This window comes from Pseudoliparis swirei, chromosome 7 (assembly GCF_029220125.1).
Source record: "Pseudoliparis swirei isolate HS2019 ecotype Mariana Trench chromosome 7, NWPU_hadal_v1, whole genome shotgun sequence".
Taxonomy (NCBI): domain Eukaryota; kingdom Metazoa; phylum Chordata; class Actinopteri; order Perciformes; family Liparidae; genus Pseudoliparis; species Pseudoliparis swirei.
In genome coordinates, this window is record NC_079394.1 from 18,624,411 (window position 1) to 18,651,624 (window position 27,214).

The 27,214-nt window shown below is 43.3% G+C and overlaps 1 protein-coding gene across 1 annotated transcript in view; it reads right to left on the reverse strand.

Moving 5' to 3' along the window:
* Positions 1-27,214, reverse strand: part of LOC130196093 (eosinophil peroxidase-like) — a 34,162-nt gene that overhangs the window by 2,951 nt on the left and 3,997 nt on the right. Inside the window, exons 9-10 of the mRNA XM_056417959.1 lie at positions 27,005-27,165; positions 26,657-26,915 (exon numbers count right to left, since the gene is read on the reverse strand). Coding sequence (XP_056273934.1) covers positions 26,657-26,915; positions 27,005-27,165 — 420 coding nt within the window. The remainder of the gene's footprint in view (positions 1-26,656; positions 26,916-27,004; positions 27,166-27,214) is intronic.

Consider the following 27,214-nt stretch of genomic DNA (forward strand, 5'->3'; position numbering starts at 1 on the left):
CATCAGCGGTTGGTCAGTGCCAGTCGGCATCTGATGCCAATGCTCCAGACTTTCAACTGACTCCAATGTAAAACCCAACTGTGTCATTACTATAAGATCAGAGGAACTGCACAGTTTAAAGAGCAAGATAGTCCTCAGAGGGCTGGTGGGAGGGGAGCAGAAAGGGTCAAACAAACACAGGACACTTGTCCAGGTGACCGCTGTTAATGTTGTTGGTGTGAAATTTAAAGTAAACCTTGACATTTGTGACGGTTCCCTAGCCTGTTTACTGGTCTGTCTGTCTCCTGCACCCATCAGGTAACTGGGGTGTGGAAAAGCCCTACTTGTAAGCACCTGGGCCCGGTCCTCTCCAAGAATAAAGGCTGCACCTTTGAGACAGCCATCTCTCTCTATCTCTCTCTTTCTGAGGACTTCTTGCTTCTCCCTAAGAGAAGAGTTTAGATCTCTGCACGAAGGAGCAAGTGCTGGAAATAGTTGATCATTATGACATTAATGTTTCCAATAAACGTATTAAGTGAAGGCCATATTGAAATCCAATTTATTTGAAAATAAAGTATTGGCGGAAGATTCGTCAGCTGTTTCCGAGTATCCAATGTGTACTCCGCCCTTAGCGGCATCTGGTTTAACCTTTGCACATCAGAAATAATTTCTTATGTTGCAACTTGACCATGACAAATTTAAGTTACGGGCAAAATTGGAGAAAGAATTGTGTGTGGTGTTAGAAGTGGGACAAATAAATGCGAATTTTTCTGGGATTAGCGAGAATAGACCAGGCCGGGAAAAGTAAATGCGGAATGTGGGTAATAAAACAGATCAAAGGGGACCCCAGTTCCATTAGACTACGACAATAGGAAAGCAACAAGGAATCAATCATGCCGGCCGACAGGGAGAGTGGCTGTAAAATCAGATGAAAGCATCGAGGCCATCGCTGGGACGAAAAGCAGAGGGCCAGGTGTGACAGAACACAGGTCCTGAGGGGTCAGCGGAGGCGTTTACAACCGGCTCGACACGACAGGACCATGGCACCTCTTGTGATATTCAAATGAAGACCTGGTTGATTGGGTGTTCAGGAGCCCAAATCCTGACCAAATGGGCCAGAGAGGATGTTACTACGAAAGTGAATAAACACGAGCCTGGATTCATGTGTGTTAACCTGCCTGTAGATCAATGGTCATTGATATGATAATGTGATATATGTCTCCCAATATGTTCGGTATCCTAACCCCCGGTTAGAGTGTGTTTGATGTCACTGGCATCGGGAAGTCTCACCAGGTCTGAAAGGGTCATAAAGCGGGTACCCTAAATGCCTGAGAGATAAGAGAAGACAACGGTCCCCCTCTTTGAAGTGGGACAGAGAGTCTCTCCAGAACCTCTCAGGAAGAGAGGGGGGGGGGGATGAACCCCCCATCAGCACCCCAAAGAGGGGGACGGATATCCGGTAAAAGTGGGAGGAGCCGAGGGTATAAAGGTGACGATCAGAAGAAAGAGGAGGCGGAAGAAAAAGAGTTTTTTAAGTTCTTGTGACTTTTGCGTCAGGCTCCCGAGAGGGAAATCACTTATAATTGTACTTTGTTTATTTCTTTCTTCCTTTTTTGAATAAAATACTTGGCTGCCTTGCAGTCTTAAACTTTACATTCGGTTCGTGGACCTACTTTTTTGTGAGTCCTATTTCTTCACCCGTCGACCCACCGAGGAGACCAAAGGAGGAGACCCGAAAGCGGACACCCGCCGCCCCCGAGGTGAGTCTGAGCGACATCTGCACGGCTACACCCACTGATCTCCATCACTCAGGGCACATACTGATTCCTCACACACTGGTAACGGACATTTTGTACTAAAGAGAGATATCGCTGCAGCCGGTAGACCTCCGTCTCTCCGCCGAGCCGTGGTTGGTTCGGGGACCAAGAGAGGGACTCGTAACACCGAGTCCTCGTCGCGGAGTTTGTCCTAAGAATAAGAATATTAATAAGTGTCCCGCCAGCCGCTCTACGAGCCTAGTAACCTCGAGCGTGTTTGGGAGGAGACTAGATTATTGAATACCCAGCATTTCTCTCCGCGGAGATCGATCTGACATCATCCGGGGTGCCGCGTGCCGAGAATAACAGCTACCACTGTCTATGTGCACGCGCGTCATTCATCAGGCCCGAACGATCGCGGAATCATATAGAGGGAGTTACTGATCTCCGCCTCCTCTCCCCCTTAACTCGGTCTTCGCCCTCGCTCGAGTTTCCCGTTCCCCCTCGAAGCGTACGGCGCGGAGACCGTGACCGGGGCCGTTCGTCAGAAGAGAGGCCGGGCATCGTGACCCGTGTGGACCCGTGTCCTCTCCAGTGCGACAGGTTAGCAGCGCGCGGTGACGCCTGGGCGCCGCCGACGGGCTCTTACGACAGTTATCTACACGTCTGTCATTAGAGCACGATTATTTCCCCTCAATAAAGTACCCGGTGTGAGCCGGCTCGCACCTCAAACCTTTCCCCTCCCTCCTCTCCATCTCTCCTCTCCAGTCTCGTTCCCGTTTTCCCCCCCCCCCCCTCCCCGCTCCTCTCCTCCCTAGGTTTCCCCTACCCGAGAAGACTGCGGAGTGCCTTTTTCTTTCCGTCTCTCACCCGAGGTGACAGAATTCGGTTCACGTACGCGTCTCTCTTAACAGTGGAGAGATTCCACCATCAGACTGAGCATGCCAAGTTGACTGGACTGGCTTTAGTGAAAGAGGGAAAGTGGTCAACTGTTGAGTTGAATAAGAAGTTGTCTTCCTCAGGACAGCCTGGGGATGACTTTGATATGTTGGGTAACTTGAGGCTCTTGAAAAGGATCCTGAGCGTGTGGCTGATGCCGTAATCGAACAGATTCAGCCCGCACGCTGATGCTACAGTGCATGCTGACCAAAGGGCACAGGAGGCGTACTCCTCGCTCACTGATGTGGACATAGGAAGAGTTGTCTGTGAAAGTGGCTGTGGTGAGTCCTATGAGTTGGTTCCTGAGGCCTCCCGTCAACGCTTTACTAACTTGAAGAAGGGAGGGAATCAGTCATCTGGAGTTTGCACATGACTATTTCACTCATTGGTGCGCTGCGTCAGGTGTGGCAGTAGCTTCGGATTGGTGGTGTTGCCAGATGCTAACGTTAGCTTCCAACTTGTTCACATAAGCTAGTCAATGACAAATGTTAGCCAGCTTCCAGCCAATTAAGATGCATTTGCACAACTTCCGAGTACTTTACGGACATATTAACGACAGGTGGCATTGTCGACACACCTGAATTCAAGTCTCAATATAACAGCAAGCAGTATCAGCTATTATCAGTAGCCAGCAGATTTCACTTAGCAGGTGCACCTGGGGTTGATTCTGTGTAGCTAGTGTGGAGGGACCATCTTGTTCTGAGGTTAGTGGCTGTAACGTGTTTTAAAGTAAATCGCGGGTTTCAAACGCAGTTCATTTATTTTATTCTGAAAATAACTCCATTACACGGGACTGTTTGAAACGCAGTTTGTTGTTCTGATGATGAAAGTAATGTGATTGTTTTTGTCATGGTCGATGCAGGCTGTGCAAGTGAAGTACTGAGATCGCCAGAAGTACATTTGTCATGAGGGGCCACCAACCTTCAAATCCTATTTGGATTGTGGTAAGTGAAAAATATTGCACACACTAATCTGTGGAACAGTATAGCTGGGATGTCAGTTTGTTTTTTAACAAAGTATTTTCCCCTTGAAATGCAAAGCTCTGCTAAGGAACACCAAGTCAGTTTTAGGATTACCATGTTTAAGGAAAGATGGCCTTATGTTTTTCTGCAAATAGATATAGGATTCATCTCTAAGCTTGTCCCTTGTTTGTTTTTTTACTTTAGTTGTCAAGAAATTTGACCTTCCAACCTTGGACTTAAAAGTGTATGATGAGTCGAAGACCGAAGTTGATGAGGAGGTGTTTGAGTTACTTAATATGTATAATAATAATAATCATTTATTTTATATAGCGCTTCTCAGGGCACCCGAAGTCGCTTTACAGAGTCCAGAGTCCAGTAGTCATACACACAGTCATCCCGGTGGTGGTAAGCTACATCAGTAGCCACAGCTGCCCTGGGGCAGACTGACGGAAGCGTGGCAGCCAATCAGCGCCTACGGCCCCTCCGACCACCACCAACATTCATTCACATCCATACGAACCGGGGTGAGGCTGCGGTGCATGTCTTTATGATGGTGGGGGAAACCGGAGTACCCGGAGTAAACCCACGCAGACACGAGGAGAACATGCAAACTGCACACAGAAAGGACCTGGAACGACCGGGACGACCGGGATTCGAACCCAGGGCCTTCTTGCTGTGAGGCCACAGTGCTAACCACTGAGCCACCGTAGCCACCGTGCTGCGTATGTAAAGATCTGTGTTTTTGTTTTTACTTATTTAGATATTTTGAAATCATCTTTGTTTCTGTGCTCACCTGTTTCCGCTCTTTCTAGAACTGAACTATTTGCATTCCTTTAATCCTCTCGTAATAATGGATGTCTACATTTAATATTGTTGTTAATCACATTAGTTAATATGATTTCTAGATTCTTTAACAACCCTTCATGCTGCTCCTCTGCAAGCTTCAGTAGAGACAATGACAGGGACTCGGACGACACTGCTATATTTCAACATAGTTCTGCTACAAGTAAAAGAGAGGAGGGACATCGTCTAGCTCAGGTGAGCACTGCAGTTTCACTTGTATCCTTTGAGAACGTTTAAACAAATTCCAAACTAAAGGTTGAGTGCTAAATAACGTATGTTGTAAAAGGATGGCCATTCTGCTATTTCAATACTTGAGGAGTCATTACTGTTTTAAATGTTTCATTGTGTGTATTTTTGTTCTTTCTACTTCGATGATTGAAGACATCCCGAAGAACAAACCTGGAGGGGGGAGGATCATGGATGATTACGCCCGGACAAAAAGCCTCACAGATGCAGAAGACGTGATATGGTCAAGATATTGGTCTTATATGACAAGTGAACATGGGTATGTTATGTTGTTATTACATACCTTCACTCCTTATACCTTTTTTTGTTGCTTGAATTTACACAGTACAACAACACTTTAACTCTGAGGCAGGAGTAGATTTTACCGTATTTAGACTGGGACCAAATGTTATATTTTTTTAGAGTACATTTTAGAGTAGCTGTATTTCTCTCATATGTGGGGTCATTAGAAAGAGAGTGTGTGTGCGTCTGAGATTGGGATGAAACGGGGTGTGTGTCACTCTCTGTCAAACAGTCTATTAGGAGAGACATGAAAGAAACCCTGACATTAGTGTTGCATGTCCAATAAAGGTGTATTTAGGAAGAAAGTGAGAAGATAAGAAACATTGTTTAGTCTTTAGTGATGGGAACTTGAAAGCATAGAGATGGTTCCCAGAACAACCACCTGGTTCTTTTATTTGAAGTTTAAAGTGTGTGTGTGTGTGTGTGACTTTTTTGTACTACGCTACTGCCTAGTAGTTCATGAATTATAAGCATGTCAGTCAGATATAGCATATGGCCATGCGTTGTTATTTTACTTGTATATCGTTGACATAATGCCAGTATCTATGTGCAGGCACGTGCACAGATAGAGCCCTAGTGGTGCTCAAGCACCAGCCCTTTTGCCCTGGATGAGAAAACTGCCCTTTTTGCTGGAGACACATTTTTTTCATTCATCAGTATTTAGAATAAAAGTTACTCTCTCTGTCATAAAGTCCCCACAAATGTGTTTTAATATCCGACGGGGCATTTATTTGAGTTCTTGTGAGAATTTCTCCCCGACATGCGGCGCTCACGAAATATATATATTTATTTATAATTTATCATTTTTATTTCATAATGAATGCTGTTTTATAGGCAATACTCTATATACCTTGTTAGTTCCAGGTTTAATATGTGCAAAAAGGTTGTTTCAATCCATTTTCAATAAACGTTGAACCCATCTGGCCCTTGACTTGTAGGCTATCAATTTCTTTATTTCAGCCTACTGTGTATTTGAGTTTGACACCCCTGATCCAATGTTAGGATCTCTGTCTTCCCCTGCTGTTTTTCTCCTCTGTTGTCCCCTTACCTCCTCTCCTCATGTGTGTTGTCGTTGTGCCATGTGCTTTTGTTTTTGTTTTCGTTTCACCCCACAGTTTCCCTCCTCCGAACTCCGCCCACTGTCACGCCTCCCTCCAGAAGAGCCAGCTGGGGCTCATCTCACCTGATCATCTCCAGCTGGCTTAAATACCCCGGTCCTGCTCTTGCTTTCTGTCAGGTCGTTAGTTTACCAACCCGAAGCCAGTCCGTACGTCCATCCACTCGCCCTGTGAGTTTTTCTTCCCGTCACCTGTACTTTCTTTTTTCCGCTTAGTGTAGAGACACGGTCGTCACTTGAGTGAGGAGCCAACTCTGACTGTTTTTCCTTTTTTTTGAGTATTCAATCGAGCTTCCCTCCCGACCTCGGAGCAAGAGACTTTGGCCCGGAGACCCCTGCATTTTTGTTATTCTGTTTTGCCTTGTCCTTGTTTTTGGAATAAAGAGCTCTGGTTGAATTCAAGCTGTTGTCAGTCTGCGTTTGGGTTCAATCTCCATACCAACTCATAACATCCAAAGGGTGTCAGAAACCAAAAAATCTGAATAACCATAGTTTGTACCTCATCTCCAACACCATTAGTAACAGTTCAATCCGTTTTTAGTGGAATTGAGTTATTCACCCCTCCATAGATCAGAGTTCAATCAGGAGAACTCACTCATTTTAATGAAAAATACATGTTCAAGCTATTTTTTTAGGTACATTGGAAAAATCGAGATATAAATTGCATATGGATTTGTGTGACAGGTGTCAAGCCGTCACTGGTAGGTTCTCCTTGTCAGCACCACGGAATGAGTAGTCGGAGGGATACTTGGTAATATCTTTTATTACTTCAGACCCCAGACAGTGTCTCTGCTCGGCACTCTCCCATCTTCCTCCTGTCCAGCCCCTTTATGGAGACAAAGCCTCGCAGATACACAAACACAGATTGTCATCAGCTGGTCTGATTGTCATCAGACCAGCTGATGACAATCAGACACCGTTCCCTGAACCACACCCCCGCTCCACCCACTCTGCAGCTGAGCTTAAACACACCCCGCTGCCACAATTTGTATTGATAGTAAACTTCAGTTATGTTTATTTAGAATGTTAAGATATATCAATTATATTATAAAAGATGACCAAAGGCCATCACACAGTCATCATCCTCTTGGTGCAGTCGTATGTACCTGCAGAGTGTAATGTTATAGGACTTCTTAGCAACCATTTTGTATGTTTGGCCCCTCCCCTGATAAGTGTGGGTGGAGTTTTCCCGCGAGAGAAAAATAAAGGTTCCCGTCAAAATAGTATCTGTATGTCTCACACAGGTGGGGTTGTTAGAGCATGTGTGCGTGTCTGAGGTTGGGATGAAACGGTGTGTGTCACTCTGTCAGACAGACGGTCTATTAGAAATCCTATAGTAGAGGAGAGACATAAAAGAAACCCTTACATTAGTGTCCCATGTTCAATAAAAGTGTATTTAGAGGGAAAGTGAGAAGATGATAAACATTGCTTAGTCTGGTAAGTGTGCTTCATGTGGGGTGATGGGCACACAGCGGGATAGAGATGGTTCCCATAACAAACACTTGATTTTTTTGTTTGAAGTTTGAAATGTGTACAACTTTATCTATGGGGCTTTGAACAGGTGTGTGTGTGTGTGTGTGTGAAATGTGGTGAAAGGGAGTTAAAAAGATTCTCCCACATTTACAAAGAAAGAAATGGTCTAAACTTGATACTTCTGACCTGTTACAGCCTCTACTTTCACTGCAAATAAACCATGAACATTAAATATCAGGAAATAAACGGCATTAATTACATATGTATCAATAACCTAATGTAACTAAATGTATGGTGTACATACAGGTATACTGCCATCTAGTGGTATAAAGGTGAACCCTTTACTCTGCGTCTCGTCATTCAGGCTCTGCGGTGTTCGCTCAAGAAACAGCACAATGAGGTGGAAATATAAATATGATAACAGCAACTCTAACGCCCGACAGGATAGAGGAAGTAGCTGCTGAGCCGGTGTTGTCGGCCCACTGCTGCTCTATGGCCTTTCTGGCCAGAGCTTGAGCCTCCCTCCTCGCAGCTCGGTCCTCCACTTTCTCGATCACGTCGGACATCTTCTGGGCTGTCAGCAACCTGGTCTTGGTGATGTTCCTCCTGACCTCACCGGTGTGGCGATTATAGTTTATTTCTTCTTCTTCTAAGGGGCCATCGAGTATAGTGTCATTCTCAGTGAGCCTGTGGCACTATCGACAAGATGATCAATCTGGGACGGACTATAGTTAGACCAGGAGTCCTCTGTTATATTGAGACTTGGTATTGAATCAAATGCAGAAGGGATCGCTTCTTTAAATGTAGCTACAGCACTGTCAGTTAGACATCTGGTGTAGAAACTTTTGACTAACGGTGTACACTCCGGTAGTATAAACTCAAAAGTTATGAGGTGATGGTCTGACAGAAGAGGATTCTGTGGGAAGACCTGCAAATGCTCAATGTCAACGCCATAAGTAAGAACAAGATCAAGCGTGTGGCCAAAGCAGTAATTGGCTTTCTGTACTCTCTGACAGAAGCCAATCGAGTCCAACAATGAGATGAATGTGTGGTGGAAATAAGTGTTCCTTTACCTTGTGAGAGATCAAAAGTAGTTTAAGCATGGTTGACCCATAACACTTTATTATAGTAACAAGTTTGCAAGTCATCAACCAAACGCTAAATAACAAACAAGTCATGAAAACATTCAGCTGAATGGAGCAGAATCCCTGAGCCTTCTCTCGAAGCCGTCAGAAATAACTGCTGCCTTCTCTGTGCAAGACTGCAACCTTTATAGATCTCAGAGACAATCCACATTCCAAAGTCCACCTGTTTCCTATCAGAGGAAATTGAGACCCCTGAAAGCTTTGCGTAATCTGCAACCCCCCAACATTTGAGTGACCTTTCCGGTTGGTCCATCACCTCAAGTCATCGGTTTGTGACCTTTTCACATGACCCCACACAGGATTAGATTATTCTCCAGAGACATTTGGAAGAGACACCTGTTGATACATTCCAGTAGAGAGAGAACTTCTAAAACACATTTTTCCCCCGACATCGCACTCTTTTTGTCATTTTTGACAATTTTAACAACTGAAAAATGATAGTCAAAAGTTAGTATATAACCATTTGTAGGACATACATCAGTGAGGTAGATTCCCAAAGATTTCAAGACATTACATCATTAACCTCTGAGTACATAGTATGGTTTTTGTCTACTAATACCCACTATGTACTGATCTTGTTTAGTTACACACTATTCTCAAATTAGTTATCCTAACACGTAGAAATTAACACGACAGCTGACATTAGTCAAAGAATGCATCAGAATGGATGGTTTTGGTTTGGTGAATCTTCACCTCTAGGTCTGGTCTTAGTTAAGGATTTAGTACAATTTTGCTTTTAGTCCAAGATGAATGCTTGACTTTTAATTTATTTACTCAAGGTATGCTCTGTATACCTATTTTCTAATCGAATAGAACCTGTGTTGGGCTTTAAAGTACATGTTTCCAATAGGTGCTGGTTTTGGCTGTGCGTTACTGACCTGCTGGTCGGCCACTTAACACCACTCACATATTATTTGATGAAGTTGCTCGTCTATATTAACATATCAATCAATCTATTGAGGAGAGGGAACACATTGTCCTGTTGGGCAATTCCTGCCACTTCTTCGTGAGATGAAACGGGCTGGTATCTTTGCTGTTTACGTCTTGTGATTGTAATTCAAAGATCAGGAACAGTATCATTGCTGTCGTGGTCAGAGAGAGCAGTGAGTGCATGCTTTTGCTCTGGCTGCACCCGTGCTCCTCAAAGGAGTGTCGTGATGCTGGAGATCTTTCTTCCATCACTGTTTCTTGGGTGGCGTCACCTTTTCACATGAGTTCACCTCCTACCACACTGATTTCTGTATGACAGCTTTGCAGTTTGAGAAACTCGGGTTTTCTCCCCTCCTCTCTCTCCCCAGCAACACAAAATAAGTGAGGTGTTCGGTTACTTCACTGCTAAGGGTGCGCTCGTTGGTAGCATGGCATGCTACTTGATGGAGTGAGGCGCTCGCTTTCTCACCCTTCAACCTCTTAGTCTGGACCAGTAGCAGCTGCTCCTTCTCCTTCTGGATCTGGGATGTGTTTGCAGTGGCTTGCGAAGACCTACGTTGTTCTCCTTCCACTCTCACCACCGTCTCCGTTGTCGGGGTACTTGAAAGGGACCCGTGTAGTGTCTCTGCTTCCCGTGCTTCCTCCTGTGATCCTTGATGAGCACCCAGTCTCCTGGTTTCAGGTGATGCTGGACCGCAGTGGCTGGTGAGGGAAGTGCAGATTTCACCTGTGTGTGAAGTGCTGAGAGCGAGGATGATAGGTTGGCACAATATCTTAGCATGCTGTCTTCATTATGATCAGTTGTCAAAGCATGTTTTACTGGACCCAGCCCAGTGCAAGAGGAGTTTCCCGAGCACTATCTCAAAAGGGCTGAGGCCATGTTTGTTTCTGATTCGCATGCGCATGTGAAAAAGCACTCGCGGAAAGTGCCTTCACCGAAGATAGGCCTGTCTCTTCACAACATTTCGCTAGTTTAGATTTAATAGTACCATTTTCTCGTTCAACTCAATCAGCTGATTGAGGATGATAAGAACAATGATGCCTGATGTTAAAACCTAAAAACGTTGAGATTTAAAATACATTACTAACTGTTCAAAAAGTGTATCTGCAGGGCGGTGACCCTGCTGTTGTTATTTATTGCAAATGTTGAAAATGCTCTGGTGTATGAACTTGCATTTAGAGCATTACCCATTCCCCCTTTGCCCACGTGGTCTCCTCCATGAGAAAATCTAGAAGTATGGAAGAGAGCGCGTGGCAAACAAGGCTTGCCGTCTAGGCCTGTCAAACCCTCGACTCAAAGAGTGGCACCAGAGCGTTCCATAGGGAGCGCTCCTGGGCATTGGCAAAAGAATGAATTGTGGAAAGATCTGCCTAAGGACTGGAATCAGTCTATGTGGGGAAAAGGGGTGCCCGATAAGGCTGCCGCCTTTGCCACTATGTTTACTATTGACACAGGTCAAAAGAAGAGATGTGAGCTTCACATTTAACGACTGAAAACAGCTGAAACCCACCGTGTGGTGTGCATAGGTTTGCCACTGTTAGAAATCCTCTGTGTCTTCCACAGAGGCCCAAGGTCATGTACGTTCCAGATACATGAAGTGAACCTGTGTAATTGTTAGTTTGACCTTTTTAGCTACCTTAAATTCCTCTGTGAGTGCAATCAACTCTGCTGCTTGTTCTGATCGGTGTGCAGTAAGCCTGACACCAACAAGTGTGTGATGTGATGTAACATACAACCTGACCGCTGCCCCGTTATGGGTGAGCTGGATAGCTACAGATACCAGATACCTGTTGGTTTCTCGAATCTGCATTGGAAGGAGGTGTGTCCAACAGATCAGGTCTCGGGATGCATGTCTGTTGCAGTACCTGGACACTATCATGAGGCTCTCCAACATCTGCAGTCGGAAGAAGTGTAGTTGAGTTAAGTTCATCGCAGCGTTTTACCGTAATGTCACGCTATTCCAACATGATATCTGAACCATCTCTGAGCAGAAAGGTGAGAAGTCTTCTGGGCATGGAAGATGTGGGAAACTGCATGCGGGACTATAAGTGTGACATCAGAATATCCCACAATGTCCCGTGATGTTAATCCATGGCTTCTCCAGCTGCTGCAACAGAGAGGAAGACCTGTGACAACAAAGTCATGTGTCGAGGAGAAGTCGGACACAGGCCTAAGTTTTCCTCCATGAGGCTGACACAACTGGAGTTCATGTAACAGTCATTTCGGTCTATGTATAAAATACATATCAAGTTTGGTCTCGGCAGGCCCGAGCCTGTAGTAAGGAAGTCTTTAAGTTCTCTTCTGTCTTTTGCTTTTATAGTCTCAGTCAGTAAGTCATGTTCACTGAGGCCTTTACCATGGACGAGAGGTGTGCCTCTCTTTCTAAGTCATTTGGGATCCACTGTCTGTAGTATGACGTCGTTCCTAAAAAAACATAATTAGTTTTGGTGGTGATTGAACTACCACAATACGATTTGGGAGAGAGGAATTTGCCCTCTCCTGTGATCACATGTCCCAGATAGATTACTCGTTTTAGTGCACATTGATGTTTCCTTTTTCTTTTTGTAGACTAGCTTTATGTCCATTATCTGCCAAATGTTTAGATATTGTTATTGTGTCAATTTTACAAGCCTCCTTTGATGGCTGTAATTCATCATATAATACAATACATACATATAATATTATATAAACTAATACATCGTCTATAGAATTCCAAAGTTTTCACTAAGCACTCTATGGGACATGCCTGGTCTTTCATTATAACCCTTTAGACATTTTGGTCCCCATGTGTTACTTTTGTTCTTCTTTTCTTTTTTTCTTTTTTTTGTTCTCCCTTTTTCCCTTCTTTCTTTGTTTTTTATTCGTGTACACTTACTGTGATGGTCAATGTAGTTTAAAACATTACCAATAGCGCTAATCCCTGTTTCTCGGCACCCGGTCGTTGTTTCTTTTGAAAGGCCGAGACGCATTGCAAAACATGGACCCAGATCCTCGCCCTTCCCAGTGCGATAGTCTGTCAGTGATATATGCAGGGCAGCTCCAAGGCACATTTCCTGAGATGGAGGGAGACATACAGACAGACCCAACAGCAGCCCTCTCTCACCAATACTTCCTATGCTTACATGACAACGTAATAATAGCATGTAACCTTCTGCTGCAGTACTGTATACAATGTGAAAAGATCATGAGAAACTGAAGCTCCCTGGTCTAATATTAGTTTTTCACTATTTTCGCTACAGAGTGGTTTTGAGCTATTTCTTATAGCCTAAAATAATGGGAATTCAAATTTTACAAATGAGATTTTAGCTTCTGAGTCAAAACATCTTTAAAGAATGGTTAGAAAATCAATGTTAAAGTTTGCTTCTTTTGTTTTCCTTTCTTAGATGTAGTGTGCCTTACTTGTTTGTCCTGGAGAGGGTTGTCCGTCTCTGGGGTCCGCCCCTCCCCCGCCTCCCTCTGCTCAGACGTGTAGAAAGTGGGTCTTCCTTTTTGGGCTCCGGACACTCTGTTCGCCAGTGTCCATGCCCTCCGCAGTTGTAGCACACACTTGAATCATATCTTTGTAGGGTCAGATCCATTCTGCCTCTGCCTCGACCTCTTGTCCTCCCAAGTTGCCATAGGGGAATATTCCGTATTTGCCTTGCAAGTGTGTTGATCATTGCAAGCATCTCTTTTCTGTGCAACTCCGCCTTAGCATGTTCAGCGTGCTTTAGGACATCTGTTAGTGGAACATATGATTTTCTCACCATCTGCCGGAGTTTTGGTCTCGTCCCGCTCACGAAACGCTCTTCCAGATGGTCTTTGCATTGTTCCAGAGTCTGTGTCCCTCTTGGACTGTGTCCGGTGAAGCTGCATTGAGTGTCAAAGGCTGTCGTCAGGCATGACAGACTTAAACTGCAAGTCTCTTTCTGAGGAACCTGCTGGGCACAGGCTGGAGGAGCAAAGGGGGGGGCGGAATCCAGGTCTGGAGCCACCGATTCTCTCAGTACCTCAGAAAGACAAGGATACACAGTATTTGGGTGAATGCAATGACACTTGTTAACCTTCTTTGTAGGTTTTTTGGAATTTAGCGAATTAAATGCTTTCAATCTCTGTCTCTCCCTTTTTTTTTGACTCAAATTCCCACATTCCAAAGGCTTCCCAGTCTGCCTTAAATATCACCTTCTTCTGCTTTTTCTTTGATAAGGCTGCATGCTGAGCCGTCACGCTCATCTCCATCTCCCTCAGTTGCACCTCCAACTGTTTTAATTGATTCTCGCTCAAACTTCCGTTTGAAGGAAAACCAACTTCTATCCATTTTTGCATTTGATCTAAACTGCCCGGATAATGTTCCGACATAAATTCACACAGGGTCGGAAGGATCGGGACGACATGGTTCCAACTAGTCTCCCCTCTTCTCTGAGCACTACCCATCTCTAGTCATATGTGTATTGCGTCGATGTGTGCGTCAATAAATTTTCAGGATTCACCAGACGCGTGCACTCTAAACAATACACATGAATGACCAAGGCAAGTCAGTGACCGCTGCTATCTCTAAAAACTGCTAACTGTTTTCCCTGAGAAGTGTGCGCCAAAACTGGTGCATACGAACCACTAGAGAACCCAACAGTTTTCAAAACACGTCTGTTAACAACACCTGATTGTGAGATCTTTCTATTTTCCCTGTTTCATGACTTTTTGTTTTAAAATAAATTGGATCTCTCACCGCGTGTTGTCCATAGTTTTTCAACTAGATTGGATCGGCCGTCCGGTCTCCGTCTGAACGGCAGCTTCTCAACCTCGGGGGAGGATTCATCTATATTATGGCCATCTGCCGTTCAGCCGGAGTCCCCGTCAAGCGCGTCCATCGCATCCTCGTCGCCAATTTGTGGTGGAAATAAGTGTTCCTTTACCTTGTGAGAGATCAAAAGTAGTTTAAGCATGGTTGACCCATAACACTTTATTATCGAAACAAGTTTACAAGTCATCAACCAAACGCTAAATAACAAACAAGTCATGAAAACATTCAGCTGAATGGAGCAGAATCCCTGAGCCTTCTCTCGAAGCCGTCAGAAATAACTGCTGCCTTCTCTGTGCAAGTACTTTATAGTACTCAGAGACAATCCACATTCCAAAGTCCACCTGTTTCCTATCAGAGGAAGTTGAGACCCCTGAAAGCTTTGCGTAATCTGCAACCCCCCAACATTTGAGTGACCTTTCCGGTTGGTCCATCACCTCAAGTCATCGGTTTGTGACCTTTTCACATGACCACACACAGGATTAGATTATCCTCCAGAGACATTTGGAAGAGACACCTGTTGATACATTCCAGGAGAGAGAGAGAACTTCTAAAACACATTTTTCCCCCGACAGAATGCAGCACTAAAGCAATCATTATCAACATCCACATGGATATTAAAATCTCCTACAATAATAACTATCAGTTTTAAGGACTAAACTTGATCGAACCTCTAAAAATTCAGATAGAAACTCTGAATTTGGACCTGGTGGCCAGTACAGTATCACAAATAGAATTGGCTGTAGTGTTTTCCAGGTTGGATGTGAAAGACTAAGAACAAGGCTTTCAAATGAGTTGTAGTTTAATTTAGGTTTAGGATTTATTAATAGGCTAGAGTCAACGATGGCTGCTACACCACCTCTTCGGCTGGTGCCTCGAGAAATGAGTGTATTAATAAAACTTGGAGGAGATGATTCATTTAGGCTGACATATTCTTCATGACTCAGCCAGGTTTCAGTAAGACAATGTGTTTATCTGATATTAAATCATTTAATAATAGGCTACAGCTTTAGATGACAGAGATCTAATATTTAGTGGTCCACCTTTAATTCTCCTGCGTTGCACTGCTGAAATAGTGGTGTTCTTATAAGGTTCTTCTGGATGACTCCTCTTCTGGTTATTTTTTATTTAATTAATTTTAGTTTAAGTGGCCGTGGGACAGACACAGTCTCTATATTGTTAAGGGGTAGACTGGGTGAAACCGGAAACAGGGTTTATTCATCCCAAGCACCAAAGGACGAGCACACTGAGTGATATTTGGTAATATTCTTTATTTGGACTGCAGACTGTGCCTCTGCTCTCCTCTCTCGTGCCTCCATCCCTATCCCACCTCATATAGGGTAGAGACACTAATCAGCTAATCACCTGCAGCTGAGGCCAATTAGGCCTATTCCCGGCACCTGTTTTCTGAGCCACTCCTCCACACACCTCCACAGCTGAGCCCAACCATGCCCCAGCCACCACATACCCCACCGCCCAACTTAGGCCGCGGTGCCATCCGACCTAACCTACGGCGTTTCTCAATATGAGTACTTGTGCGTACTTTCCTCTACTTGTGTTCTTGTGAACTCGTGAAACGTCATCAGTCGCAGCCCGGGTACATGTTCACATTCAAAGTTCGCTTCTCGCAAAGCACGGTCAAAATACCCGGATGTGACTTGATCCTCCCACTTTCCGGAGGATGCATCAGAGGAGACTTGTGCGTACTCTGACCAGCATATATCCCAGAATGCATTTCACATTTTACACCAGCAACCGGAAAATAGGATGGCGGAAAATGCGCACAGCTGTAAGTTGAAGATGTTATAAATACTGTTGTTGTTGAGTCACGGAATGTAATTTTAGGATGTTTTCAGGCGAGAAGTTAGTAGTTTAAAAATCAAATTCGGTCTGGAGGATCTAACGAGCACATAGTTTATTATTTGTTCACACGACACGTTAAATCAGTTTGACTGAGGGTTAAGATTCTAACATAGTATGTAGATATACATATACCGATGTTAATGTAACTTTAATGTTGAACTACAGCCCTGTCTTTTCACTTTTGGCCGAATTATTTGCTTGTCTTTATCTATACTATGCAGCCTCGTAGTACTAGTTATAATTGTGTATCACATGCTTCTTTATTTAACGAACATATAAGCTTTATTTTAATTAGGGACACCTGGGGAAACCCAGGCCCTCATTGACTGGTGGGCGGCCAACGAGAGCCTTTTTATAGGCAGGAGAAACTCCAGCAAGACTGGATGAGAGTGAGTATTGATTTAGAGTGCTTTTCTCATTATGTGTATGTGTCATGTGTTGGAGCCGTGTGCACTCTGAAATAGTGAATATTTTATTGAAGTGGCAATGTGTCACTGTGGTTTGATGTTTTTCTTGCTTTGACCAGGGACATTGTTACCACTTCTGGCCTAGCAATAACAGGCCAGAAAGAAGTGGAACAACCTTAAGGATAAGTATAAGGTAATCTCTGCTTTGTATTATATGCTGAGAGCACCTCACAATGAAAATACACTTACAGAAACCACTTGGTTTTAATTTGCCAGTAATGTAACATATATAACACGGAAGCAGTGAGTGTTATTTGAGACTGTGAATGCACAGTGTAGTAAGCAATACCCTACTTTCAGGAGCTTAGGGACCCACCCACAGGCAAAGTGGTACACTGCCACGGATGCTGCGCTAAACGGGCAGCACTCCATTAGCCCGCCCCTGATGGTGGCTGCGAATCTAACTGCCACTACAGGTGGCACAGTTAGTGCCTCTGCCTCTTCCTCTGCCGGCCAGCCACAGAGGAAGAGGCCCAGAGGAAGAGAGGCATTTTTGGAGAATCTCCAAGAACAGGCAGAGAGGGACGAGGAGAGGGCTAGAGAGGCCGACAGAAGAGATGTCGACAGAAAACGGGCCCACACCGAACGAGCTGAGCGGTATTTGTCACTGTTTGAACAGCTCGTTAATAAATTGTTAAAAAAATTATAAATTGTCAATTACTTTGTAAATTACATTATAAATGAAGGCCGCAGGCTTGAAATTGCATGAACAATTGGGTATATTAACAACAAAACACATTTTTCTTGACAGTCATGCAGTTATATTTTAATTATTCAGACAAAAAAGAACATAGCAACAAACAAAAAATACAATAACTTGTGAATATAAATTACTCTGAGAATGTTGAGAGATAGTCATGTTCAGCCAGACATGCAGGCAGTTTTTAGGAGCAGACATCTGTGCAGCAAGCCTTCCACGGACACCGTTCCCAGACAGGTCCCTGTCATCAGCGTGGCCCGTGTCCTCCTCGTTGTCATCTGGGACTGGGCCTTCCTCCTCCTCCTCCTCTTCCTCCTCTTCCTCCAGGATGTCAACTGCTTCCACACAAATGTTGTGCAGGACACAGCAGGCACCAATCACCTTCGGGGCAAACAGAGGTCTGATTTCGAGGGCACTCAGGAAGATGGAGCGCCAGCGCATTTTCAGCATGCCAAAGGTGCGCTCAATAATGTTCCTGGCCCTGACGTGGTAACGGTTGTACCTGGCTTCCACTTGGCCTGTAAATTAGCATTAACAAAGAAAATGTAAGGTATAGTTCAAGGTCAACAAAGTAAAAGTGTGATGTGTGTAACAGTTTACTTCTTCTTCTTTTTTGTTTTTAGGCGGCTGGCATCCAAACTGGTGCATTACCGCCACCTACTGCCTTTCTTTGTGAACTAGAAATACCTAGCACTTTATCCCCTCAAAAAGAAAAGAAAAGAAATTAAAATTAAATTAAAATTAAAATAAACTAAACTAAGAAGGGAGCCCTGTCAACTTCAGTGCCCTAAATTATTTTATTCAACCCTGTCTCCTTCAGATACTGCAGCACCCTTCCTGCCCCCAAGGATAATGCATCCCTCAATTGCACCCCTCCGACTACCAGCCTCCTCTTCAACCTGCTTCGCTCGTTTCCAAATTTCTGGCAATGCCACATGACATGATCCACCGTTTCTGCTGTCTTGCAGTACTCGCACAGTCCAGTTGGGTGTTTTTTAATTAATTGCATTGTTTTGTTTAGCTTTGTATGTCCAATCCTGAGTCTAGTCAATATGTGTTCTTCTCTTGTGCTAAATATTGTTGTCCTCCCCTTGTTAACATCCTTCTGAAGTGTAACAGTTTAGCTCCACACCTTCATTTTTGTAGTAGTTGTTTTCATCCCGTCACTAACATTCCAGATCCTGCTTCCCATCTCGTCAATCCAACTCCCCTCACCTGCCTCTGATCACTCCCTCGTTAGTCCCTCATTACCTTCACCTGGTCCTCACGCCCTTCTCACCTGCAGCCCATCCCCTCATTAGTCCCTCACTATTTAGCTCCCTCACTTCCACTTGTCCTCTGCCAGATTGTCTTGTGTTTTTCCGACCAAGCCCTCGAGCATCCCATAGTTTGATTATTCTGTCTGCTCCGATCTTGAAGACGCTTTCAGTAAAGAATCTTTCTTTGAATTATCTGTCTCCTGAGTCGTGCATTTGGGTCCACCCTAATCCCGTCGTGACAGATGTGTTTGTTTGTTTTTACTTGCTACAGGCTGCCGGTATGGTGTCATAATCGCAACTGGACGCTGCAGACATGGGTAACCTCCATCTCCCAACAGAAAGTACCCAGCTGGTGGACAGAAACTGTCAGCAGTGATCCTGTACGATGCTCCACAGGCCAGCCAGTAAATGGTCACCAGCACCTCCATCTCATGACTGCACCCATGTTTTTTGCTCCGGGGAAGCATTTGGATCAGCATGTTGATGCTGGTCCTGGAGAGCCTGAAGGCTGGCCTCAAGTCCGCCTCAGAATGAACCAGGGCCAGAATTGGCACATGGTCCTTTACTTGGACATATCTTTAAACTGGTTTTTGATCCTATAAAAAAAAAAAGTTATTTAAAAAGAAAATGGTTAATTGTTGTAATATTAATTCATGTAGTTCATGTATTAATGTGTGTTCAGTATTTAATAATAAATACTGATTTCAAATCCAGTCTCCTAGAGTTGTAAGTCCTTCTGAAAGCACAGCTGTCCTGTTTCATAACTAATGGTGATGTTTGTGCATCTAATTGTTTGAGGTCTGTACCGTTACAACAGCCCTGCAATGCATGTGAACATCAGCAGTGTTAAAATGTAAATTCTTTTTGAGGAGTTTCTTTAATCTAATATGAATAATAGACAAAATATTTGAAACACCTTTTAGTCTAATCCAGTACAGTTAAACAGCTGACCTTAACAACTCTCGCCATAAAATCGATACTTTATAACATACAATTTCATTAGTTTTTCTTTTGGTAAACTCAATTCCACAAAAGTGGGAGGAGCGGTTACAAAGAAGTTAACAAAAAGCGTAATATTTAGACACACTCGAGAGATACGCTATCAAGGCACGTCTCCTCAACATCCTCCGCCGCATCTTGGCTCTCCTTTCAAGGAAGCGTCTCCTTAGTTCGGCAACCTGCTGTTCAGCTTCTTGATACAGCTGACCGACAGCGAGAGCAACCGCAACCTTTATCCTCGTCTGATCCATTATATATATATAATGATCAATACCTGACACACAACCCATTCCGGCCATTGGCTATTTATATACGGGTGTGTGCGTGCATGATACCGGACGACGTGGTGACGTCATCAAGTAAGCTGCTGTTCCAATCGCAGAAAGACCGTCCTCCCGTTCTCCCGTCCTCCGGAGTCTGGACTCCCAAGACCAGACTCCAAAAGAACACAAGTCTGTACTCGTGTACTTTGAATTGAGAAACGCCGCTACTCTCCCCCCTCTCCTGCGAGCGGGAGAGGAAGTCGGCCACGACCATCTGCGTCCCCGGCCTATGGATCACCTTGAAATTAAAAGGCTACAATGCCAGATACCACTGAGAGATCCCGGCATTCGTACCTTTCATGCGGTGGAGCCATTGGAGCGGGGCGTGGTTCGAATAGAGGGTGAATGAGAGTCCCAGGAGGTAGTAGTGAAGGGAATCGACCGCCCACCGGATGGCCAGGCACTCCTCCAGGTTGATTTGAATATTCTATGGCCTGCTCTTTATCTTCTCTTTGTTTATTTTATTGCACCATCTTCTTCCTCCTAGTTCCGCATCTGCAGCATAATTCCTGTTGAGTAACAATGAGGAAAACAATCCTCATACTGTCACATTGATAATTATCCATTGTTTAAAATGGTGTCTCCTTGAAGGTATAGCATTATGGCTAATAAGTCAAAGAAAATACTATAATCCAATTGAAACACAAAAAGGACTAATGTGCACAGATGGATAAATCGGCTGGGACTTTTGTTCGAAGTTCATTGGGTGTGTCATAATGACACACCCAATGAAAATACCCTTCACATGCTCCATCAACACAGTGCCAACCTCCAAAGAACACATTACATAACGAAACCCAAATAACCTGTGTGGAATATGTACATAAATGTAATGCATTTAATAATATGATTAACTTCTTGGTGCAGAAAAGAACAGGATGTTTGGTAATTGTGGAACATAAACTCGTCAGGCCACATCTCGAAGTAAGTTGAAGTCTAAACAAATAAAGCAATGCTTTTACGTTTCACTCTATATTTGATTGGAATCCAATAAGAAGTCATTGAAAAGCTGGAATCCATGGAATGTTTATTCATATATGGTGAAACCAAACAAACTAATATGAACTGCAAATACTGCCAATACATTTTACACAGGTAAAAAATCATGAATCTGTAGTTTAAAGCTCCGGTAAAATAATCGTTTAGTAACTAAAACGTGGATCCACGTATTGTGATTTGACTTATTTAAACATGGTTCAAACCAGACCAATTGAATGGCTGTGCTGGACATTCTGTATCACCAGGGAAATCTTAAAGTATTTGAGTAGATATTCATGTACCTTTGTGTTCTAAAATGTTTGGTTGTTCACGACAATTCAACATTTGAAGGACCAAATGCCCAAGCTGTATGCAGGATAGAGGCTACCTCTACGAACTGTTTCACAATAACAAGATCCACAGAAGAAGAATTTGAGCAATAGAGTAAAGAAAAATAAACAAAGGTTAATTTGACAGACACTTCTGTATATTGCCTGCTATTTTAAGTTGGGTTTGGACTATAATTTATAGCAATCAGCATACCTGAGGAAAACAAAAAGACAATAGATTGTTGGCTGCAGGGCGTGTGTGATATTCAAGCGTCGTTGTATGCTGTAAAATGAAACACTCCCTGTGCTCGTCAGACAAAAGAATCAATGGCAAGGATCACACAAGGATAAAGTAAAGTAGAACAATCCAGAAGTGTACTGAAAGCTTTGAGTAACACAAGACAAAACAGCAAATTCAATTGTAGTGTTGTTACAGATGACACATGCAAGAGAGGTGTCCTTCAGGGAGTCCCTCTGTGCCTCAGTCAAAGCGCCACTGTTCTCCCACCAAAGTCTGCAATTGGCAGTTCATGTTTAAAAGTGAGGCCAACGCAATTATCTGCACATATTTAGTACATGATCTTCAATCATGAATATTTTGTAAAATTGTAACAATTCAATTCAAAGAGACTTTACAGGCATGAATGCTTCAAGAACATGATGCCAAAGCATCAAAATACAAGTTGCAGTTGGTAAACTCATCTAAACTAAGTACACTGCTGTCTGGCCAAAATAAAGTGTCCTGAATATGTGTATACATTTAGCGGTCAGGTTGCAGATTGCAACTAAATAAACACAACCAAAACACAATAATGTATAGTTTCAAGGTCCCGCGAAAAAAATTAGTGAGAACTCAAGCTGTGACACGCAGCGTGATCAAGTTGATCACTGGATTAATGTATTAAGATTTGAGTTGATTATTATATAAATGTTATTTATTTAAACATGCATGTACATCAAGCCAGCATGGCCACTATTTCCTGAGCAGTAGATGTATGGTCTCATGGTCCAATGTTGCACAACCACCATAGGTCTTGAAAGTATTATTATAAGAATTACAGTCATAATGCAAATAACACTTATTTATCATTTTGCACTTAAGGTGATGTAAATTGTTAACTTTTAGGATGAACACAATTATATTATAAATCTTTTTTATTTTTTAAACCCAGCTTGTAAAGTTCATAGTTTAGAAATGATCAAACAGGTCACATTCATGTCAGAAAAAAAATCTACATTTCAAAGAGAAGGGAAAAAATCTAAGAAGATATTGTTGGAGTAGAAAATGTGTTAACAATTATCTCTCCCAAAGGTCTATGAGGGAGGAAGCTAAATCTAATCCTGTGTGGGGTCATGTGAAAAGGTCACAACCCAGGCTCTCATGGGAAAAGGTCACAACCCAAGGGTCTTGAGGTAATGACCAAACCGAGCTTGACTGGAACCAGATGGACTTTGGAATGTGGATTCTCTCTGAGATCTATAAAGGTTGCAGTCTTGCACAGAGAAGGCAGCAGTTATTTCTGACGGCCTTGAGAGAAGGCTCAGGGATCCTGCTCCATTCAGCTGAATGTTTTCATGACTTGTTTGTTATTTAGTGCTTGGTTGATGACTTGTAAACTTGTTACTATAATAAAGTGTTATGGGTCAACCATGCTTAAACTACTTTTGATCTCTCACAAGGTAAAGGAACACTTATTTCCACCACAGATATCACATTTCAACTGATCGCTAGCACTTCAGCAGAATAACATCCAGCAGAAATGTGATGTGTGAATTCACCTTAGATTTAAATAAAAAATGTAATTACAACAAAAAAGATTTAATTCCACACGACAAAGCAAGAAAAAATTCAAAAGCAAACAATGCACAAGGTTTGGAGCACTAGTTTAGTTTAATTAACAGTTTTGTATCGGTAATGTTTGAAGTACTCAGTCAAAGTGTGAAGAACGGTCTCATTTTACACAGAAACAACTGATGCCCTGAGATGTAGCTGTCTTCAGTCAGACCGCTTCAGGGAGGACTAGAGCTCATTACTCTCCTTCCATGAACTCAGATCAAAGGCTGGGATGTCACTACATTGGGTGTAACCAGACTTTCTGGCGGTAAACTGGAAGGGCTTGGCTGGTACATCAGTGATTCCAGTGTTGTCACAGATGATACGCGCAAGAGAGGTGTCCTTCAGGGAGTCCCTCTGTGCCTCAGTGAAAACGCCACTGTTCTCCCACCAAAGTCTGCAATGGACAGTTCATGTTTAAAAGTGAGGCTAACACAACTATCTGCACATCTTTCGTACATGTCAGTCAATAAGGCATTTTTAGCTCTTACCGGTCTCCCGTGCGGATCCTCTGGAACTGAGTGGCAATCAGGCAGGCAAACAAAGGTCCCACTCTTCCTCCACGGACAAACGGCTCAGCCACTCCTCCCAGCCACACATCGATGTTGTCAGCTCTCCCGTAGAGATCCAGAAGTTTTTTGGCCATGTCCTTACTTTTCAGCACTTTTGACAGCGCATTCCTATCTTTTGGCTGCGACAGTCCACAGAACTTACGCCATCGGTTATAGCCTGAAAAAAGGGCACAAAGGGTGAACATATAGCATATTTTAAGATCGATAGCATATTTTAAGATAAATTATGATTCTTAATACTTGCAAAGTTGCAGTTAACTTTCTATAGAGATACAAGAAAATAAATAGAAAGACTCAATGTGAGTTATACCAGGGAGTCCATGGTCTCGTCCTCTCTGCATGTTGAGGGCAGCCAGATCCAGTGCCAATTTATTGGAGTATTTAAACAGCCTGTCCCTCAGTTCATCAGACATCATTTGATCATGTGTGTTCATCTTGGCTTGGCGACCCACCAGGCCCCTGATGAGAGGGTCCAGACCACCTGTGGAACACGAGAGACAGGAATATTTGAAGTGTACGCTATTTTTACTGAGAATCATGACCTCATACACTCTGCAATTCATTCATTGTATGTTCATGATTTGTTTGTACTTAGGCTGATGACTGATTACTTGTAAACTTGTTATAATCTTTATCGATATTATCCTGTCATAAAGTGTTATCAGACAAGTACTTTTGATTTCTCGCAAGGTAATGGAACACAACTTTCCACTGTAAATTGGCGACAAGGATGGGATGGAGGCGCTTGTCTGGACTGCGGCGAACGGAATAAGGTGCCGTAAATATATGATTCCTCCCACAAGGGTGAGAAGCTGCTGTTCAGCAGAAACCAGACTGGCGGTATGTATAGGAGGATTGGTTGGATTGGTACAAGGTGGGATCATGGGCCACTAATGATGACTGACATGGTATGGCGATATATTACTTGACAAGTAAAACATGATCGATTACGCAGTGTCGAGTGAGAGAAGGCCTTGTACTTTCATCTCTCAGCTCCAGAAGATTGAACACAGCTGTTCTTCTGCTTGGACTTATGTGAAGGTATATAAGAACTGGACGGTTAGACGGAACAGCAGGAGAGACTTCTGACTGTCCTGAGTCTGAATTTTCTGTTGCATTCAGCTGAATGTTCATGACTTGTTTGTACTTAGGCTCATGGTTGTTTAGCATAATACAAAGATGTTTTAATTATTCTGTACAGCCAGATTTCCATGTATGCTTAATATCTCTTCTCTCTATGCATTTGTATCAGTTAGGAGAATTTTACTTTTTATCTTCCTTACAAGTATTACTCATCCACTGACCATGCTGGAGAAGTCTAATTGAACACTGGGAGAAAATGAGGAGAGGCTGGACTGGGTTGTTTTGGGTGCATCTGTAAGGATGCATTTTACAATATCTAATACATCTTAAAATAAACTTTTCAAAACCTCCTAAAAGAAAATACCTGGTATCCATCACTCATTTTGCACAAAATATTCAGATTTCAAGCTCTACCAATCAAACTGTTTAGATTGTCAACATTAGGTCTAACCGTACTTGTATATTAACAATTCTTTTTTATGATTTAAACTCCTTACAAGACTGCCACTTTCACTGATAATCTTAGAGAAAAATGCCGGCCTCAACCAGTGTAACACTTTGCTACATACACATGTTTGCTTTTCCTCCGTATCTTCTCCGCTCTATAGCACTCTTAAGATGTATTTGCTAATTTTTCCTCGGCATTTATACAATCTAGGATTTTTTAAATTTTTACAGAGGCCATTGTGTCAAGAGCTGATTTTTCAATTTACATAATCATATTATGATTTATCGATTTCAAAGAATCAATGTAGTTTTATACGATGGAGGTGGTTCGAGAAATTAAAGGTTGAATACAGACTTAAAAAGGAGTCTTTTATTGGAGCACTCCGTATCTGTGTCCTTTGTGTTCAACAAGTAGGGTACATATACCTGCATGTAACTTGGTCACAGACAGGATACAACGCTCCAACACCAGTTTTATTGGAATAAGCCTCCAGCCATCAGTGGCAGCAAAGATTGCAGAGCTCAGAGTAAGTACAGGGCTCTCAAGTGTCACGCATTGAGCGTGACACTCACGCATTTCGGTCTTTAGTCACGCACTCCCGCCACACATCGTATTTCTCACACTGAAAAAAACTCTCGGCTATTTAATGTTTTAATGTGCCGCAGCGCACCAACATGAGCTGGCCGCGCTGCCCTCGCCATGGAGGAATCAAGCGCTCCCCTGGAGTTCTGCTGTGAGGTGCCACTTATCAGCCAATCAATAAGAAGAAATGGGCTACACAATAACCAATCAGAAAAAACCCCGTATCTGTTGTATCTGGGTAAGATTTAATCCAGCAACCAATGAAAATAAAGCATCCTGACTGATATCTGAAAATTTCGTTCTGGGGGGGGTGGTGATGGAAATCTCACTCTTGCCTGTTTTCAAAACTTGAGAGCCCTGTAAGTAGAACATATACTGCCGGGGTTCTCAACCTTTCCTTGGTACACTTCAGATTGTTAACAAATATCAGAGAATTACTTCCCAAATAATGAGACAAATATTCCTCTTTACCATCACTGCATGTCATTACAAATATTGTATTCAGGGTCACCTTTCCATATGGTTTGGAGCTATACTGACACAGGGGTGTTTCCCGCTCACTTTTTAGTTTCAACAAACGATCAATTTTGTGTCACTGGACCTTCACTGGCGACTAGATGGCCTTCTACCCACTACTGGACCTTGGCCAAGTGGTTGAGAATATTTGCCTTATTCCTATTTTGCAATAGACTGGAATAAGCTATACATTCTCTCCTGATGGTTGGTAATTTAATATGTTCAATAAAGGTTAATAGACCTTGGTATTACCTTCAAAGACGACCCTCCACGGTGTAAAGAAGGCTTTGTGCAGCAAGGGGCTGGGGAAGTCAGGGTGATCCTGGTACTGCTCATTAAGACGAAACATGAAAGGCTGAATCATAAGGTGAGCGAATCTGTAGGCAGCGGTGGCAAACACATTGGCCATCGAGGGGTCCACGTGTTCATCATAACCAGGGTAGGTGGACAGATGACTGGCTATGAAGTCTGGACCAACAATGTGAGGTAAGTAGTCTCTGAAAGTGATAACCTAAAAGACAGAAAATACAGTTGATTGAACACATTGAGTGAAGACATTTCAATATTTCTGTAATCCATGAAGCTAAACCCGTCTCAAACCTGCGAATATCCTCCCATGATTTGACGTGCTTCTTGATAGAGCCTCTCTCCATTCCAGTGAGGATTGATGTCCGCCAGAGCACGGGCCAGGCGGTTGTGCTCACGCAGGAACAGTGTGTGCATAGCGGTAAGGCCAACGTTCTCATTGGACCGCTCGTCACCTTTAAGGTCAGATAAAATGAGGACAAAAGGGCGGTCAGTCCTGTGCGA